This window comes from Apium graveolens, chromosome 2 (assembly GCF_009905375.1).
Source record: "Apium graveolens cultivar Ventura chromosome 2, ASM990537v1, whole genome shotgun sequence".
In the NCBI taxonomy this organism is placed as follows: domain Eukaryota; kingdom Viridiplantae; phylum Streptophyta; class Magnoliopsida; order Apiales; family Apiaceae; genus Apium; species Apium graveolens.
Window position 1 is genome coordinate 5175617 of NC_133648.1, and position 20443 is coordinate 5196059.

The 20443-nt window shown below is 35.0% G+C and overlaps 2 protein-coding genes and 1 pseudogene across 2 annotated transcripts; all 3 read left to right on the forward strand.

The window, feature by feature from the left end:
- The first annotated feature begins 1938 nt into the window (after positions 1 to 1938).
- LOC141706767 (pentatricopeptide repeat-containing protein At4g21705, mitochondrial-like) lies at positions 1939 to 5624 on the forward strand. The gene is made up of 2 exons (XM_074509595.1): positions 1939 to 2308; positions 4141 to 5624. Exons 1-2 carry the CDS (start codon positions 2012 to 2014, stop codon positions 5383 to 5385), a joined length of 1542 nt encoding a protein of 513 aa, XP_074365696.1. The 5' UTR covers positions 1939 to 2011; the 3' UTR covers positions 5386 to 5624.
- Positions 5625 to 6774: 1150 nt separating this feature from the next.
- LOC141706768 (pentatricopeptide repeat-containing protein At4g21705, mitochondrial-like) lies at positions 6775 to 11335 on the forward strand (annotated as a pseudogene).
- Positions 11336 to 11728: 393 nt separating this feature from the next.
- Positions 11729 to 19740, forward strand: LOC141706769 (choline transporter protein 1-like). Its single transcript, XM_074509596.1, has 10 exons — positions 11729 to 12165; positions 13333 to 13691; positions 13858 to 14003; positions 14216 to 14399; positions 15295 to 15368; positions 15446 to 15559; positions 16334 to 16699; positions 17354 to 17614; positions 18180 to 18407; positions 19141 to 19740. The coding sequence occupies exons 1-10, from the start codon at positions 11987 to 11989 to the stop codon at positions 19324 to 19326; spliced, it is 2097 nt and encodes a 698-aa protein (XP_074365697.1). The 5' UTR covers positions 11729 to 11986; the 3' UTR covers positions 19327 to 19740.
- The last annotated feature ends 703 nt before the right edge of the window (positions 19741 to 20443 follow it).

Genomic DNA, 20443 nt, shown 5'->3' on the forward strand with positions numbered 1-20443 from the left:
CCAATAAAGAAGGCTAGGCCCAAATCCAATTAGGATTTGGAAAATGTAATACCCTAAATTGTAGCCCTAAAAGTTGTAAGGCCCAATGAAGAAGGCTGGTGGAAGACCAAAATTCAGGTCGAGAACCAGGTCGTGAATCCTGCCCGAAATCTTTCGAGCAGGCACCCGAAAATAACGGGTAAAAAAGATCAGAATTCAGGTCGAATTCCAGGTCGTGAATCCTGCCCGAAATCTTTCGCGCAGGCACCCGAAAATAACAGGTAAAAAAGACTAAGATTCAGGTCGAAATCCAGGTCGTGAATCCTGCCCGAAATTTTTCAACCAGACACACGAAAATAACGGGAATAACATGACTGGATTGAGGTCGAAGCTTCGACCAGGAATGAGGTCGAAATGAACCAAGCATTTTTCAAGAATGGGGTTTAAAAACCTAGACTAAAACCCAGGTCGAAAATCGACTAGGATCCTGGTCGAAAACCAGGTCGTGAATCCTAGTCGAAATCCTTCGACCAGGAAGCATGAGAAACAGAGAATTTTCGAACAGGATTCAGGTCGAAACATCGACTAGAATCCTGGTCGAAATCCTAGTCGAAAAGCTCAAGACCAGGAATCCAAAAAGGGTAAGTTTTCGACCTAGATCCAGGTCGAAAGTTCGACTAGGATCCTGGTCGAATTCCAGGTCGTGGATCCTATTCGAACTCCTTCGACCAGGATTGCAAGGCTGACCCATATTTCGACTAGGATCCAGGTCGAAATTTCGACGAGGATCCTGGTCGAAAAAGGGCTGGAAATCTGAAAAATCCCAGATTATAAGGAAAATCCCAGAAATTAAGGGAAAAATCCAGAAAAATAAGGATAAATTCCAGAAGTTAAGGGAAAAATCCAGAAAATTAAGAAAAAATCCCGGAGTCAAGGGAAAAATTCATGGAAATTAAGATAATTCCTGAATAAAGGGAATAAACGTAAATAATTGTAAACGTGTAGGTCGCTCCACACTTTACGCAAAACGATACCCAGTAAGGGAATAAATGAACTTAACTTTCACGAAATCTTATACGGTTTCTCAAAAGTTGGGGGGGCAAATGATAGGGATAAATAAATCCTGATTACATAATTAATTATTACAGTTTGGGCTGCAAGGCCCAATAAGAAGATGTATGATATTCAAACCAGAAAGGTTAGCATGTTGATCAGGCCTGGTAGACCAGATCAGGCCAGATGGAATAAAGAAGGCCCAAAAACCTTGTATATTATTAATTAATTTCGTAATTAATTAATAAGGGAAAAATCAGCCATTGAGAAAAGTCCCGATAAGGATATAAATCCTTGCAGATTAGCCTCAAGGGGATCTAAAAGGATAAGGAGTCAGTTTTCTACTTTCTAGGACTCCAAAGTCCATTTTAACTTTGAGACTTGCCCACCAAGTCTCCTATACCAAGTCCAATTCAAGGACCCCCACATCTATATAAGGGGCCTCACCCCACAAATAAGAACTACGTTTTTTGGCTTGATTCTCTAATTCACAGAGATACGTAGGCATCTCGTAAAGGCAGAGTTAAGCTACGAAACACGAGAACAGCCATTAAAGGCCTTGAGCTCCCGAACCTTAGTAATAAATACAACAATTATATATATTAGTTTTTAATCCATAACAACTATATATTTGATAATCATAGAAGCTCAAACCCCTATCTTATTTTTAATAAAATTTTAACTTTGAATCTCCCAAAATCTCATTCAGAATATACCCCTAGATAAAAAAATCTTACATAAAAGAGCTTTTTTATAAAGAAAATTCATTTAAAATGTGGTAAAAAAACAAAAAATAAATTATAAATATGAAAAATAATGAGTAAAAAAAGTAATATTTAACCACCAAAAATAAATAAAATATATTGAGGAAAAAAGAAGAGAGAGTTTAACATAAAAGCTAAAACCCTAAATCCCTAAAATCTTGAAACCCCTAAGACCCTTTCTCACTCACTTACACTCTCTCCAAAAGCTCTTGAAAATGGGGACAACAATTTCAACAATAAGATCAAACCCAGCTTCAAAAAATCTCCACAGGGCTCTAATTTATCACAAAAACAACTTCTCTACAGCAACAAGATCAAATATGAAATCAAAACCAAGCTCAAATGGCAGCAACGCCCTGTTTCAGAAAATCAGCACTCTTAAAGACCCGAATGCTAGCATAGTTGCAGTTCTTGATCAGTTTGTCAAAGAGGGTAATAAGGTTAAAGGGTCTGATTTGCAACGGTTTGTTCGCGAATTACGGTCTCGAAAACGATACTCCCATGCCCTCCAGGTTCTCATTTCTTAGCAATTCTTGACTTATTTTTTACCACATTTTGCATATGTAGGTAGATAAAATATATTTATGTGATTTGCATTTTTTGTTCGGTTAATTTATGATTTCTAATATGATTTTATTACGGTATTGTATGGGAGTAGAATTTGAATTATGTGTATGGAGTCTACTTAAGCAAAGAGAATAAGAAGATAGTGAAATTATACTTTTCTTTTACTGCATTTGGTATATGTAGATTGATGTATTTGTGCCGTATGGAAATTTTAGTGGTTTATTGAAGGTTCGGTTTATTTATGATTTCTGATATGATTTTAAATACGGTATTTTATGGGAGTAGAATTTAAATTATGTGTATAGAGTCTACTTAGGCAAAAAGAACAAGAAGATAGTGAAATTGTACTTTTCTTTTACTGCATTTGGTATATGATATGTAGATTGTTGTTGTGGAAATTTTATTGGTTTATTGAAGGGCCGGTTTATATATGATTTCTGATATGATTTTAAATACTGTATTTTATGGGGGTAGAATTTAAATTATGTGTATAGAGTGTACTTGGGCAAGAAGAACAAGAAGATAGTGAAACTATACTTTTCTTCTACTGCATTTGGGATGTTTAGATTGTTGTATTTGTGCGGTGTGGAAATTTTATTGGTTTAGTGAAGGTTCGGTTTATTTATGATTTCTGATATGATTTCGGATTGTAGAACAAAGTTGAGGGATTGATTTTTATAGAGTATGAATTTTTTTATGTTTGTGAGTCTAAAAAGAATGAGAAGATAGTGAAGAAAGAAGAGTTGACGGGTATTAGTGACTATATATGACTAGGAGTTATGAAATGGTGGGTGAACTACCATTTTTGTGGCTGAACATTGGTTTAAGCCTTAACGGTAAAAATGGTTTGTAGTTAGAAAGGCTGAGGGACTAATGGGATAGAGGGTATTTTTTAATTTTTTATTTGTTTTGACAGTTACTATTAAATTATATAGTCTCACTTTTGGCCCTCAACTCCATTTTTCACATTGGTTTTTTTAATCAAACCCCAAGGGAATTTTGCAAAAATAACTACATATTTCCCTAATGCAGTTGTTTTTTTGCGTTAAAGTAAGTTACTCATTTAATATTAAAAGCTCCAAATTTTTTAGGGTGGTTGATATATTGAGAATGAGATGTGATGGAGGTTTGATTATGAAGGTGATGGTGCGATTTTTAGGGTGATGTGGTGGAAGGAATGAGTTTTAGTTCTGATGGTGGATTCTGGCCAATTTCCAGACCAAACACCTCTAACTTTCAAATCAAGTCTCACTCAGATGCTACTTCACATATTACATGTCACCTCGGTTTTTAACTGCTGTTGCTTTTGACTAGAGCAAGGACTTTGAACATTTGAAAATGATTAATGGATTTTTATTCAAGGACTCAAAATAAGAAATCCGAATAGATTAGTGACCTAAGAGTTAATTATCCCTTATATCTATATTAAATTATTAATTGATTGCCAAGCCAACTGGCAATCGGCACAACTGATAGTATCTGGAAGGAAGAAAAGAGAATAGGCATACTAGGGGGTCGGAGGACGTTTGCTGGGAGAGGGCCAGGGGGTCTTTAGAAAGTGCCATGTGCTAGGTCTACAGGCTTCGAAAATGATATTATGCAGGCTCAACTATAGTCCTTTCCCCCAACTTAGATTTACCAAATTTCTGCTTCATGCTCTTAAATTCCCCCTGTTTTCTGGTTGGTATAAATCTTGGTTTTATGTTTCCTACTAATAACTTCTGTATAGATTTATCATTCCAATCTCTGGTTCACGGTATATAATTGTTTTCTGCAGCTTTCTGAGTGGGTGAACACCAACAATTATTGCCGAGATACTTCTGGAAATCATGCTGTGCAGTTGGATCTGATTGGTGTGGTTCGGGGAACTGATGCCGCCGAGAATTACTTCAATAAGTTGAATGATAAGGAAAAAGATGAAAGAACATACGGTGCTCTACTTAACTGTCATACTCGAGAAGGCCATGTTGATAAATCTCTTTTGCTTATGGAGACAATGAAGGAGATAGGTTTTGCGTCTTCACCTCTTGCTTACAATAATCTCATGTGTCTATATTCGCGAAGTGATCAACCTGAGAAAGTTCTGGATATGCTGTCAGAAATGAAGCAAAATGGCATCCCTCCTAATAACTTCAGCTACAGATTCTGCATCAAAGCTTGCGGAGAAAAATCTGATTTTAGCGGAATGGAAAAGCTTCTGGCAGAAATGGAGAGCCAACCTCAGATCACTATGGACTGGAGCACGTATTCTACAGCCGTCAATCATTACATCATAGGGGATCAAAAGGATAAAGCACTTGCTGCCTTAAAGAAACTGGAGACGATAATAAATAAAGATGCTATCGGATACAATCATTTGATCTCACACTATGCTAAGCTTGGAGACATGGAGGAAGTAATGAGATTGTGGGGCCTTCAGAAAATTGTTTGTAAGAAACAAGTTAACAGAGACTATATAACGATGCTAGGTATGTTGGTGAAACTCGGGGAGCTCGAGGAAGGCGCAAATGTCCTCATGGAATGGGAATCTTCATGCCGGACTTTTGATTTTCGTGTACCAAATGTCCTATTTATAGGGTTATGTTCAAAGGGACTGACAGAAAAAGCTGAAACCATGCTGAAGAAGATGATTAGCACGGGTAACATACCAATCCCAAACTCTTGGGCTATTATTTCTTTTGGGTACATGGTGATGGAAAATTTGGAGAAGGCTTATGAGTGCATGAAGGAAGCGCTGTCAGTTTCACAAGAGAGTCCAGGTTGGAAACCGAAATCTGTATTGATTACAAGCATACTGCATTGGCTTGGTGAAAATGGCGACATTGCAGATGTTGAAGCTTTTGTCAGCTCTTTGAGGTCTGTTATTCCGGTTAATAGAGAAATGTACCATGCTCTGATCAAGGCAACTATAAGACGTGGTAAAGTAGTGGATGAAATTTTAATAAAGATGGAGTCTGATAAAATCAATGCTGATGAAGAAACCAAGAAACTTCTGAGTGTTAAGACGGCCGGAAATGAATAACTTGAACCATTATATTTTATCCCCTGATTCTACAGACCTGGCTGTATTTGTTAGAAATGCTCATTTCAATATTGTGTATTATGGGATGCAACTAGGCCGTGTAATTTGCTAAGCATCATGACCTTTTTACGGGCTATTTAGGCAGTTAAGTTCTGAAGGTTGGTAATTTAGCAAGCTGACATTTGATAAATTTGACTACATTTAACCAATTTTGTGAGGATATTTAACCAATTTTTTGACCTACCTATCATTATATAATTATAAAAATTAAAAATAATGTTTATATTATTTCAATTAATGTGTCAATTAATTAATTTTCAATTTACCGATTTATGAGTTAAAAATAGCCTCACCGGCCTTGCGCTTTTTGCAACACTGGTTTTGGCTACCGATCCAATTTGACTTTTGTTATTCATTTATCTAGAGAGTGCATCCAATTGTGCCATTGCAATAAGGTATAGCGAGGAAGAACAATGCTATGATTCGAAAATAAATTCTAAAATTATTGCCGAATGTCGTATATTTTCATTTATCACTAAAATTCATATGTATACATAAGAATTCTTTCTATATTTGATATATTCTTTTAATTGATCATGTCATCTAAGTATTAGAAAAAGGTTTTGTAAATAATTTGAGAACTCTATCGTTTCTTTTGAGAATTGATTTCATAGATGTTAGTTTAAAATAACCAAACTTATATTTAAAAAAATATACTTTGAAAGGATTTAAATTAAAATGTGTGAAAAATGTGTAAATATTCAAAAATTATCTTAAATATTTCACAAATTTCAACCAACAATTTAAAAACATTTATTTATAACTTTACAAGCTTATAAATCTACCAAAAGTTTCAAAAACAATTATAATGCTCAATATATAAATGTTAATTAAATTATAATAATCATATTGTAAATCTGTAAAATGAACCGGGCAAATGTGTAAATAAACATAAAAATTTTCTATGAACACACAATAATCGTGAAATTTATAACTTTTGGTCATTTTAATTAAGGGTTAAATGGCGTTTGGGGCACTCAACTGACCGCAAACTTGCAGTTGGGTCATCCAACTCAAAAAACTTTCAATCACATCATTTTACTCTTAAATTTTTTTATCTAGGTCACTTGCCGTTACATTCCGTTAAAAACTTAACAGAATGCTGACTAAGCTTAAATAAATCTATCATTGCATGTACAGTCGGATGAAGCGACGTTTTTAACGGAATATAACGGGCGAGTGATCTGGATGAAAAGTTTTAAGAGTAAAATGACGTGATTGAAAGATTTTTGAGTTGGATAACCCAACTGCAAGTTTGCGATCATTGACCAAAATGTCATTTAACTCTTTTAATTAATGCATTTTTTGCATATACAGGGTCGATCAAATGACTTAAACTTTCTATAAACACAAACATAAACAGGATCACCTTAAACCCTTCAAACCAACACACTCTGCCCAGACAACTAAACCCTCTTGAAAGATGGGGACAACAATATCAACAACAATAAGGGCAAACTCAAACCCTAACAACCTTAACAAAACCCTAATTCTCCTTTCCAACAAAACCAATTACCGTACTGCAACAACATCATCATCGTATTTAAACCCAAAGATGTCGAATGCAAGCAACAAGCTGTTAAAAAGAATCACTTCTTTTCGAAACCAACAAGCTAGTATAGTTCCTGTACTTGATCAATGGGTTGCAGAGGGGAATAAGATTAATCCCTCTGATTTTCAACGATTTATTCGCACTCTCCGGTCTCGAAAACGTTACTCTCACGCCCTCCAGGTTCTCGTTTCTTGAGCATTTTCGACTTCCCTTTTACTGCATTTAGTACCGTTAATTATTTTTTAAATATTTAAGATTTAAATTTTTATTCAAGAAAAGAAAATTTAAAAAATAATTAAATGAGCCGGACAGTCAAGTTACCTTAAAATATACGTAAAAATCAAAATTGACAATTAATTTGGGATGGAGGGAGTATTGTTTAAATAAATTTTGTAAGATTTATCTTAGAAATTGATTGTGTTGATTACATTGTATAGATTGTTAAGAACTTAATTTAGCTGATTTTTTGTTGTTGTTATAGGGGTTATAAATATTTTAGATTAGAAAATGGAAGTAGATATAGAAATTCGATATGTTAATAGGAATTTGAAGTTTGATATGGTAATAGAAGTTATATGGATAAAAACTTGAGTTGAACTTCTTTTTGCAAAAATACGACTTTTTAAGTTTTTATTTGCAAACATCCGATTTTTCAAATTTTTTTTTTTTGCAAAATTACGATTTTGGAACCTGATGCAACCTTAAATGGAACCAAAAAAAATCAGTCATTTTTCAGAAAACATAAAAGAAGTTGCAGATGTGGTTGCAAACCTTATTCTTGCAAAAAAATTCAAAAGATAGTGAAATCGCAAACAAACTTAGAAAAAGTAGTACATTTGGTAGTTTCTCTAAAAGCTTTAAGTAGGCCGATATTTTGTAGGTTAGCACGGAGAATTGTTTTTTTTTTTAAAAAGTTTTGAAGTGTTTTAGGCGTAGAGTAGTGTTCGGCTTTATTAGTATAATATAGATGAGCTTGTGCCAGGTGACAAAAGTTTTAGCATTGGGACAATTGTTCCACACATTATGGACATACATATGAGAAAAAAGTGTTGAACACGTGCATTACAATTGTTGTCTGTGAAGTGCGACCATATATTTGTATTTATTTTCATATAATTTTACTTTTTAACTTTGCAAAGTTATAGAGTTTTTACTAATATAATTGTGAGTAAATTAGGATAAAGCTCTACTTGTGAAAATAGAACGAATAGATGATAAGAAAGATATAGAAGATGAAATGGATTGCTAGTGATTTGTTTTTCTGCAGGCTCCTTAATATCTTTCGGCTTATAAATTACTTTGATCCCAAATTAAATATGTCTTCTGTGTTTGGCTTTAAGGTGCGATGTAAAGGGCATATCTTGCTCTTTTACAATAACTAAATCTCAGGTTTGAGGAAAATGAAGTTATATAATGGACATAGGCCTGACTAATCAAATCCAAACCATGATCATTGATGTGCTCTCCTACGAAACACTACTTACCTGGTGCTTGTTTGGGAAACGATGAGAATTAACTTCGTGTAATTTATATCTATCTTTTCAAAGTTATTGGGAAGTGGAAAAATTTGTTGGTTAACCTACAGGTACTCCCAGTTATTATACACAACACATGCACACATATATCTTTGTGTGTGTCTATAGCTATTTTTTAGGACGGGAAGTGTGGATAGCTAGGGTATTGGCCCTGTATATCACAATTTAAAGTAGAATTGCCCAAAAAAATCACATTTTAAAAAATGTCCCTTCAAAACAGAAAACATAAAATTATAAAATTATAAAAAATAAAAAAATTGAAAACGCATTTAGAGGATGCATTACATTTCAAACCGCATGTATTTTATGCGTATGTCATGAAGTAACGCATGGTTATAATGCATTTTTGCTTCTTGAAAAAAATTATTTGCTGCCTCTGAGATTCAAAGCTTTAACCTTCAACACTGTGAGCTCTTACTTGCACCGCCGAACCACTGAACCAACACATACTTCCGGGTAATATTATAAACACAATTTTAAATTAGCTTTTATTTGTGATAGAAGGGCCATTATTTTATATAGTGATATTTTGGGCATTTTATTCCAAAATTTTGAGAATAAGGGCCATTTCTCGGATAACTAAGGGGGGAGTGGGTGAGTCACTTCCAATATTATGTAGGCATTTTTACTTCCCAGGTGATTCCTGTTTCCTGTATTATTGACAATCAAACAAATATACAATTTTATTCCAAGGAAGTTAAAATTCCTAGATAAATTAATGCATACCAAACGACCTTCTAGCATGTCTCGCCGCAGCGGGAGGGGAGGGGTTTGGTTGGTGGTCAGATGAACTTAAATTCTTTGGAGTAGAGACTAGAGAGGGGAGATTGTTTTCGCGAAGACCACAGCTTTTGACATATTCTTTGGGAAAATTTGGTTGGTTATTGAAAATCGTTATTTTCAAATTATTTGAAATTTTGTAAATTTTCAAAAAAATTAAGCATAGAAAAGGCATCAACATGTAAAATATGGACATATAAAGAAGTTAGTTGTATACTTGTATGTTTTGAAATACAGATTAAGGATTTTACTTTAAATGATATCTGTAGTAAGATGTTTGCTGGTGCACAAGGAATCTGATTGGCGGGATCCCCAGAAGGGAACAGGAAAGTGGTTGGGGAAGAGAGGGGGGGGGATGTAGAAAATGAGATGGGCTTCACAAAAGATAATGCAAGCACACCAATAATCATTTTCCCTCAACTTGTATGTACGGAAAAGATGCTTCTCCCATTATGACATCATGCTTTTAGTTTCCTTTGTTTCTCATTTGGTAAAAACTCTAGCTATTTGCTAGTATGTTCCAACTAAATTTATTCTTGCAATATTTGAAACATGTGTTAATTTGCCTACTGCAGCTTTCTGAGTGGGGGAGCACCAACAAGTTCTGCCGAGATTCTTCTGTAAGTCATGCTGTGCAGTTGGATCTGATTGGTGCGGTCCGGGGGCTTGATGCTGCTGAAAGCTACTTCAATAACTTGACTGATACAGATAAAGATGAGAAGGCATATGGTGCTCTGCTTAGCCGTTATACTCGAGAAGGTCTTGTAGATAAATCTCTTTCGCTGATGCAGAAAATGAAGGAGATTGGTTTTGCATCTAGACCTCTTGCTTACAATAATCTCATGTATCTTTATTCTAAAACTGATCAACCTGAGAAAATCCTGGATGTGCTGTCAGAGATGAAAAAAGTGGCATCCCTCCTGATAATTCAAGCTACAGAATGTGCATCGATTTTTGTGCAGAAAGATCTGATTTCATCAACCTGGATATGCTTCTGGAAGATATGGAGAATCAACCTCATATGACTATGGACTGGACCACTTATTCCACCGTCGTCAATCATTACATCAAAGAGAATCAAAAGGATAAAGCACTTGCTATCTTAAAAAAAATGGAGAAGATAAATGAAGAAGCTAATGGTTACAGTCATTTGATCTCGCACTATGCTAAGCTTGGAAACAAGGATGAGGTAATGAGGCTGTGGCGTGTTCAGACACATCATAAGAAACTAGAAAACTCAGACTACATTATGATGCTAGGTACGTTGGTGACACTTGGGGAGCTCCAGGAAAGCGAAGAATTGCTCAAGGAATGGGAATCATTGTGCGACACATTTGATTTCCGTGTACCAAATGCCCTATACATGGGGTTATGTTCGAAGGGATTGACAGAGAAAGCTGAGACTATGCTAAAGAACTTGATTGACACTGGCAAGACACCAATCCCAAACTCATGGGTTATTATTTCTTGTGGGTACGCAGAGATGGAAAATATGGAAAAGGCTTCTAGATGCATGAAGGAAGCTTTGGCAGTCGCTAAAGAAAGTCCAGGTTGGAAACCGCATCCTAAATTGATTTCAAGTGTGCTGCATTGGCTTGGTGAGCAGGGTGAGATTGTAGATGTTGAGGCTTTTATCACTTTTTTAAGATCTGTTATTCCTGTTAACCAAGAAATGTACTATTCTCTGATCAAGGCCAATAAAAGAGTTGGTAGAGAAGTTGATGATATAATAACAATGATGAAGTATGATAAAATAGAAGCAGATGAAGAAACCAAGAAACTACTTGGTTCCAGATGAAACTGAATGAGATGACTTCAACTGCCTGCTACTTTTCTTGGCATTGTAAAGGAGTCGCACTCATCTTCACAACAGAACCTTTTGATCCTAATATCATCTGTGACTTGATCACTGAAGTGAATAACTATGCTGCATGAACCCCTGATTCCACAAAACCCAAGATTTTAAGTTGAAATTGAAATATACAAGTGAACAATTTATGCCTGGGAGAAAATAAATGTTATTTTTACAAATGCTGCTCTTTCTCTAGCTGTTCAATATTTTATTTCGTATTGGGTTTTATTAACTATCCGTGCGGTTTTATTTTGCGACAATTTACGGAATTATGTCTCATTGAGCACGACTGGATAACTAAATTGGTTAAGAGTATGTACCGGATAATTTGATTATGGCTCACTCCAGAATCTCCGAGAATTTCTTAGAATAGATATACAACCGTAAATCTTCAAGCCATGTTGATCAAAAAAAATGTGAGCTCATTTTTAAAACCCTGAACAACCAAACTATTCCAAGCCCAATAATCAAAAATAGCCCCTCACCCAAAAAAACAACCCAAAAGCTTGTCGGCTCTACTCAATCTTTACCTTAGATTCCTTTGCAAGTGAAGTTCTACTTTAAGAGAAACCCAAAATAAACAAGAAATCTTTGTCTTGTGACTCCTTGTCAAATAAATCTAACTTCCAACACTAACTAGTTACTTACATTAATTAATGTAATGTAAGCATAAATACTGCTAGCCCATCTTCTCATTCCCCTCTTTTACACTCTCTTTCTTCCTTCTTTTTAGGACATACCCTTTTCATCTTCAACTCTAAAACCTTAAAATCTGCATTTTAAAGCACCCCATTATAAGTACTTACATAGATACACACAAAGATGAGAGGGCCACTAGGAGCTGTTGTAGGTTCAAATGAAATGAGGAGTGATAATAATGATGGTATTATTAAGCATAACAGGAAGTGTAAAGATGTTGTGTTTCTTGTTTTGTTCATTGCTTTCTGGGTTGCTATGATTGTTAACTCTAGCTTTGCTTTTAACCAAGGCAACCCTTTGAGGTACTTAAGACTTTTGTCTTTTTATTTTCAAGAATTTCAAGAATTATAATGTTTACACTCCCCAATGCTCATTTTGCTTTTGTTTGCTTACGTTATGCCCTAATAGTGTATTTTTTTTATCTTTATTGTTGAGGAAGATTAAGGGTCTTTTTGAGAAAGTTGTAAGTTTTGATATATTAAATTTTCTTGGCTTTGCTATGTGATTATAGGCTTTGTAATGTTTTATTTTCAAGACTTATAATGTTTACACTGCCCAATGCTCATTTTTGCTTTTGTTTGCTCATATTATGCCCTAAAAGTGTATTTTTTTTTCTTTTGGGTTTCTTATGTGTTTTGATCTGTTAGTTTGAGCTATATTGTTGAGGAAGATTAAGGGTCTTTTTGAGAAAGTTGTAGTTTTTGATTTTTTAAATTTTCTTGGCTTTGCTATGTGAATATAGGCTTTGTACTTTCTTGTAGTTGGTGGTCTGTTATATTAGCTGTATTCACATGAGTATGCTGTGTACTTGTATGCATTTTGGTTTTTTGATGCCTTTTAAGTTGAATGTTGAAAGAAATGAAATATTGATCAAGTTCAGGCTCCAGAAAGTTGGGATGTATTTCTGGTGTTTGCTATATGAAACTATGAAAGTAACTTTGGAGCAATAATCAAAGGGAGTAGGACAAAGCTAGTCAATTAATGAAATTTTCTACATACACTGCGGATTAGCAGACCGTAAATCTAACCAAAGGGTCTTATATCAAACTGGAAATTATCACAAGTCCATGTGTAGTGCAAACAGGTGTCTGGCATAATCTCAGCATACAAAAGGATATACCTTGAGTTTTGCCAGCCAGAGCTCTGATACCATGTCAAGGAACCAGTTACTCTAAAACCTCAAGGTGTTGGAGAATAACCCTTTCCAGGATCTTATATTTTTCTAACATTACACTCTAGTAGTGGATTTTTTTAGCAAGTGCAAGTAAAGAAAAAATGAATATCAAGTTGGAACTGTCTTATGTGGACTAATATATATAATTGTACTCTTGTAGAAAATGCCACATTACTCCTTTTATGCGTGTGTGTGTGATTGTATGTCAACTCCTATCTGGCTTGGGTCAGTGATACGTTGTTCTGTTTTTCCTCCCTTATTTGGTTATTGTCATGACCAAGACATGGTTTCACAGGCTTAATTATGGCTTGGACTATGAGGGTAATGTATGTGGTGATAGACATGCGCATCGTAATCTTCGTGAATTGGAACTACATTACTGGCTAAACCCTAACCAGGTTTACCAAAGTGGTTTAAAGAATAGTCATTTCAAGCTTGGTAATGCTAGAAGCGTCTGCTTGTTGGATTGCCCCAAACCGTTGGAGGATTCTCTAGGTTGGGTATGTGATTATCCTGACGGTGATATTCGTCTCTCAATAGATGATTGGATTGATAGAAATTATGACTATTTTGCCGACTTACCCCCGCAACTCAGAAACAGTTCTCTTCAGCTACAAGGACCTTGCTACCCTATCGTGTTTCCAAGTGTAAATGGTAAGTTAAAAGACATCTTTCACTTGGGCATGCAATAATGACTATGTGCCTGTGGTACCACAGCTATTGCACTGTAAATTTTTATTTCCAGTTCAGTAATGCATTTCCTGCAAGTAATGTCTATTCCCCCCCCCCCACCCCTCATAATTTCCCCTCTATGATGTAGTCTACTGGAGCTGCCAGATTATTGCACGTGCATCAAATGCCTCTTTGCGGCATTGGAGGGAGATGGGTGGAGTGAGCATTGTTGAGAACATTCTAATAGATAAATCTATTCACAGGTCCATCAACTCGCATTCTTCGGTCTTGAAGGTCAATAATCTTTTCTCTCAATTTAATCATTGTTTCTGTATATAGTAAGGAATCTCTTATAGGAATTATAGAAGGCGTAAAATTTCTTAAGCTTTGAGAAATAGCCTCCAAGTATAATAAATATATGTAAACATATATTCTTCATATAGGTATATATGATGTATTTTCGATTTTTCATTTCTAAATTTAATATTTCCATTGTTAATATTTAGAGATATGTAGCTGATGTCGGGAAGTCCTGGCCTGTTTTAATTGTTTGTGGAGGAATCGTACCATTGTTTCTGTCCGTGATATGGCTTTTGCTGATCCGGCATTTTGTTGCTGGAATGCCATGGATAACTGTCGTCCTCTTTAATGTTCTTATAATATCAGTCACAATGTTCTACTACTTAAAAGGTAATCCCTCGTAGTTCTGTACATATTTCTTTTGGTGCTTATTTGGAAAAATAACTTTGGGCTGTATCTCTAAGTTGGTATAAGAATAATGATTTGTGCAAGACTATGAATCAGTACTTGAACTAACTCCAGGGCTGAGATGGGGGATGACAAAAGCTCATGCCTCGTGGGAGAACATCAAAGCTTCAAAACTAACATCAACTCTAATTATTTAATGCTTGAGATGTTTGTTATTGCCAGTTTTCATTTATATATAATCATCACTTTTGTGGTTGTCAGAAGAAAGTCTTTATATACTCTGAAGAACCTGTCTGTGCTGTTGCTGATCTGCTGTTTAGTTAAGGTTTTTTTATGAAATTTACCTCTTCTATCATCTCTGCAATAAAGGGTTTTAGTATACCAATATATGAAAGCATGGGTTCACTTAGTAACCCTTTTTATAAAAAATGCACTCTTAACCAAGTAGGCAGCTGCCTTTGACAAAGTAAGTTGCATGTTTTTTTGCCACACATTTGCAGTAGTACCCATCATCCCAAGCTCTCTATACAAAAGTTCTTATTCTATAAATCGCCAATCACACAAATTATATTCCTGGGTTATATGATGGTAGCATGAAAACTAATTAATGTTTGATGAACCTTAATTTTTGTTTAATTTCTTTCTATTAAAAAATATTTACCTTGCGGGAAGAAGAGACTTCTTATAAGTTTTCCTTTGATGCATTTGTGCTCTATTTTACCTGTGTTTTTAATTATAATGTTGTTTTATTTCTGTGACAAGATATATACTTTGTGCTCATTATTTGTTTTTGTGCATTACTTTTTTTTTTGCGTTAAAAATATACTTGGTGAAAGAATAATACTTATGCTGCAAATGTTTTCCATATTATTATCAGCTGGATGGATTGGAAATAGTGCAATCTCTCCAATCATTGGCGAGAGTGAACCCTACTACACTGTCTCTGCAAGGGTGAGTTCGGGCTCCTAAAATCTTTGATGTTTAAAGCTGTCAATAGTTTACTGTTACTCAATCATTAAATCCTTCAGGAGTTGAATCATATCCGTGTGGCTGCTGTTTTCATGACTGTGGTGATGATTGTTGCCATTCTTTCATCGATTGCTATCGTTCGGCGCATCTTAATGGCAACATCTGTCTTGAAGGCAAGTGCATATTTTAGAGGTCTTGTCAATTTAATGACTAATTATTGAACTTATAGAGAAGCTGTTCCTTGTTACATTTATGAAAGTTAGCCCACAGTAATAAGTTGTTGATTAGTTCTTCTCAATAGCTGCTCAAACACATAGGCTGATTTTCATATTTGACAGATTTAGATGGTGTTAGTCGGTCGAGCTGGTGGGGGTTTGAACTGGCCTGAACCGAATAAACTTGATTAAAAAAATATATGGATAATATTATGAATGAATGTTAGTCTACAAGATTTGGTTAAGGTGGATAGGGGTATCAATGTCAATAGTCCTTGTGGTACCACAATACGTATATACATTTAAAGAGGTAACTTTAGCCAAAGTACAATGATCAATATCAAAAGTCTTGAGATATTCCTTAAAATTGCCTCTAGTTCTCCATTCTTTGGGTCCATAGAAATTAGTTTAGAGAAACACCTAACGGGCCTGAATTTCCTTCCTCTTTTCCTCTCTGCCTAACAATAATTTAACCCTTTAACTTAATTTCCATTTTTTTCAATTTACTCGCACCTGAACAAGGGCTAAGAGCTTTAAGTTTGCAACTCTATGGTTTTAACTTTTAAGCGAAGATGTAATATATGTCACGTAAATGCTATCAAAAACGTGTTCAGAGCTTGTCAATAAGAAAGTTGAAGTTACTAGCCTGAGGTTTACTTGAAGTACCAAGTACATCTCCGTTCGAACCGTGCTCATATTTATATATATTATCTTTTGATTTATAAAATGCAGGTTGCTGCAAAGGTCATTGGAGAAGTTCGTGCACTTATAATTTTTCCACTCATTCCGTATGCCATCCTAGCAGTTTTCTACATGATTTGGCTGTCAGCTGCACTCCATCTTTTCAGTTCTGGTCAGGTTCTTCAGAATGATTGCAATGCCAACTGCTGTGCATATGACCTCAAAGCAAAACGGGTCAGCTGTAATAGTTGTTGTGGCTATAGCATACACTATACTTCTCATATTGCAGCTGCAATCCTTTTCCACTTAATTGGCTGCTATTGGGCTACACAATTCTTTGTTTCATGTTCTTCCACCGTAATTGCTGGTTCTGTTGCATCATACTATTGGGCACGAGGGGCTCGAGGTGAAACTGCGGTGAGTGTTAGTAGGGTAGTATTTCATATATAAAAGTATCCACGTTAAGTCTTACATTTTACACTGCACTGAACATGGTGGACAATGACTTTCTAAAAAAAATTGGCATTAGATTTGGCCTTTAATTGTATTGGTTCATAATCACATGAATATGCAGTTTTTCGTATGCAGACTGATCTGTTCAAGTACATAACCATTTTTTGTCAATATTGCTCAATTGATTTACATCAAACCATTTCGTATGTGGACTGCTCTGTTTAAATGCACCACTGTTTTCATTAAATATTGCATAATTTATTTACATCAACAAACATAAATCCTGTACGAATTGTGTAGGCTCCTTATCTTAGGAGCAACTCTTTTTTTTTTTGGCTAAATAGGAGCAACTCTTTAACTTAGTTTCAGAATTATATGGGTCTTTTTTCACTGATTTCAGCATCATGTTCATGTCTCTTTAATCTCTGGATTCTTGTTTTTAGAATGTAAACTACCTTTTTCATTGTTCACCGAATGCAATCCTATAATAATACTACTAATGTAATCATTTTGAACACTCTGTTTATGATAAATACTGAATTTTAATATCCTTCACGAATTGAAACTTGAACATTTCCGCATTATATAGAGCTAATGGAAGGTTTTTTAATTTTCCAGACCGAGGTTCCATTTCTTCCTGTGTTTTCTTCAATGAAGAGGCTTGCTCGTTACAGCCTTGGGTCTGTTGCTATTGGTTCTTTAATCGTGAAGTTTGTTGAGTCTATTAGATTCATACTTGAGGCCATTCGTCGAAGACTAAAAGTTGCGGATATTATTCCCGAAAGTTGGATCGGAAAAGTGGCGTACCATTCTTCTAATAGTTGCTTGAGATGTATTGGATGGACCATTAAATCAGTGAACCGCAATGCTTATATTATGGTAAGTTACGATAGCCATTCTTCTCATAGTTTCTTGAGATGTATTTGATGGTCCATCATTTTTGCGAGTCATTTGTTACACTATTACTTACCTGCTCAGGTATAAATTTTCATTAAGTGGAGTATTTTCCCTGATTGTGAAGATGGTGAAATAAAAACAAAAACATTAACAGCAGTATCTTTGAAGATGATCGTGGCTACATTTCCAGCTTTATTATTGTTTTTCATGTGTTAAGATATCAGGACTCAGGCCATATGCGTAAATCTAAGATAGTGGGGTTTATTTTGTGTTTGATTTTTTGAGAAATAGTAATTTTCAGTTGGGAAAGAACAAAGAACACTCGTTATGACATGTAGTTTATAAATTATTAACTTTTCATAGGTTAATTTTATTATAGAGCATAGATCAAGATGATACGGAACAAGGGTAAAGGGTTCTTGTAGTCTGTGTAGCTGACTTAGCAGGTCCACAGAGCAAATTTACTTCTACAACGACACTTAGTTCTTAGTAATGACTTTCTCTTGTCTATATATATATTAAAGAAAGTGTTTATTTTTCCTTGCAGATTGCTATCACAGGTGAAGGCTTCTTCAGAGCTTCTGAGATGTCTACAGAGTTAATTATCAGTAACATTCTTCGGATCGGTAAAGTGAACATTATTGGAGATGTTATCCTCTTCTTGGGGAAGTTATGTGTCAGCCTTTCAAGTGTGCTCTTTGCTTTCCTCATGTTGGAGACTCACAGATATAGGTCTGCTCACAATAAAATTTCTTCGCCTCTGTTTCCTGTGGTGGTAAGTTTCGTCTATTCCTTGTAGTTTGTTCTTATATACTCTCTAGCAACCCAATAACGAAGAAATAATGACTGTACTTGATGTTCTATTAGCAATAAGTAGGGGCTGGCAACTTTTTATATTATTATTTTCTTCCCCCCTATGCCCTACCTGCATGGTTGAAATAAATATATTTAAATTCAATCAGGGTCTAGTTGATTTCAGAATTGTATCGATTCAATTATGAAAAATGTTTTAGGAAGGACTAGAAATTGTATATCAGTAATACTAGATTTGTAAGATCGCTGTAGTGTTCTGGGACATTTTTACAACTCTATTGTTTCCTCTCCCTTGTTTAAATATATAAGAATAAGATAATGCATATGGGAAAAGAGAATCTAAAGGTCACAATAGAAAAGTTTTCTATTAGTATATATCCTAGTGCATCAAGTTCTCTGGGATTTTATAAAGTGTAGATAGATGCAGCTTTCTCAGCAAGCCTACCTGTACAATGTGTAGAAGCTCGATAATTTGTGGACTGATGGAATCCGAATTAGCACACTGGCATGCTTCTGCACACAAATTATTAATTATGGGACTTTCCTTTGTTAAAACTATGCTTGTCATTCGTTGTTAATCAGCACCTAGCTATGGTACACTTAAACTTGGGAATTTGTTATGCTGTTTGTCATATAAATACTGTGATAACCCCCTCCTCATGGATTGTAATTATAATTCTAAAATGTTTCCGCAGGCATGCTGGGTTCTGGGCTACGTTGTTGCTACTCTATTCTTTGCAGTTGTCGAGATGTCGATAGATACAATCATTCTTTCATTCTGCCAGGATTCTGAAGAGCACCAAGGAACCGCTCAATTTGCTTCTCCCCTTTTAATGGAAACCTTAAATGACCAATACGAGGTGCAAAGACTAACACAGTAACATGCTTAAAACATCCTCAACTAATGCAAGTAGTAGATTAGGGTCAGATTGCTTGATATGATTTAGTGTACTTCTTCGCTGTTTAATATCTCAAGTTTCGGTACTTCCCTGCTGTATATACAATTTTGCTGGCAATGGCTGTATTATCGTAGTTCATTTCTAAGCTCTGCAGAGATCAGAGATGCTACTTGCCTGTGTGCTTGACTGCTTGTGACCTGAGTGTTTAAATTGTAACACATTTGGTACATGCCAGTATGCCACTGAAGACCAAACTGTGTTCTTTATTTTCCCTTGGGGTGATTAAAGATGGATGTTTGGCTGCTTTGGGAATTTTTAAAAAATATGTATTAAACTCCTACAAAAAATCTCAAATTTCTTGGTTTGCTTATGAATTTGATTTGAAGATTTCAGAAAATGTACACATTATTAAATTATTTATCTTTTTTTGGTAGTCTTGACTCAGTTTTTTGGGAAGAGAAGGATAGAAAATGGACATATAATATTTGCATTTAAAAAAATCGTGTGCTGAAAAAACACTGAATTTTGATGTTGTTAAATGAACATCTGTCTAGAATTTGTCAATTTCTATAATTTACAAGTAAATTCTGAGCTAGCATTACGATATCTCTTAGGTTTTGAATTCGTAAAAATCTAATTATTCATGATAAATAATGGAAAAATAATGCTATATTAGTAGTAATCATCAATTAACTCTTAGGTTTTGAATGATTTTGACAAACGTGTAAGTCTAATTATTCATTAGTAGTATAATCGAAAAATAATGCTACATTAGTAGTACATTAGTAGTAGTCACTAATACAGTAGTAAACATTGGTTTCAGCTTAATTGGGTTATAAACTTTGATTATATGTAATATGCATATTTCTATACCCTTAGACCACCCCTTGGCCAATTTTCATCGAGGGATGCATATTGCATATAATTAAAGTTTTTGACTCAATCCGTAAATCCGTATTATGCTGAAATCAAAAGGATGCAAAGTGAAATTAAGTCAAAAAAATCAGGAAATTCTCAATAGTACCATTTCATAATGCTTTTTCTTGGTATATAAAAAGGTTTTGACTTATGGACATGTTGTGCGGTGTCAATCCAAGTA

Excerpts from the sequence above, each read along its gene's own strand:
- LOC141706769 (XM_074509596.1), top strand. The coding sequence starts at position 11,987 with ATGAGAGGGCCACTAGGAGCTGTTGTAGGTTCAAATGAAATGAGGAGT. Across the intron at positions 13,692-13,857 it reads CGTGTTTCCAAGTGTAAATG|TCTACTGGAGCTGCCAGATT; the intron begins GTAAGTTAAAAG and ends TCTATGATGTAG. Across the intron at positions 14,004-14,215 it reads CGCATTCTTCGGTCTTGAAG|AGATATGTAGCTGATGTCGG; the intron begins GTCAATAATCTT and ends GTTAATATTTAG.
- LOC141706767 (XM_074509595.1), top strand. The coding sequence starts at position 2,012 with ATGGGGACAACAATTTCAACAATAAGATCAAACCCAGCTTCAAAAAAT. Across the intron at positions 2,309-4,140 it reads GATACTCCCATGCCCTCCAG|CTTTCTGAGTGGGTGAACAC; the intron begins GTTCTCATTTCT and ends TGTTTTCTGCAG.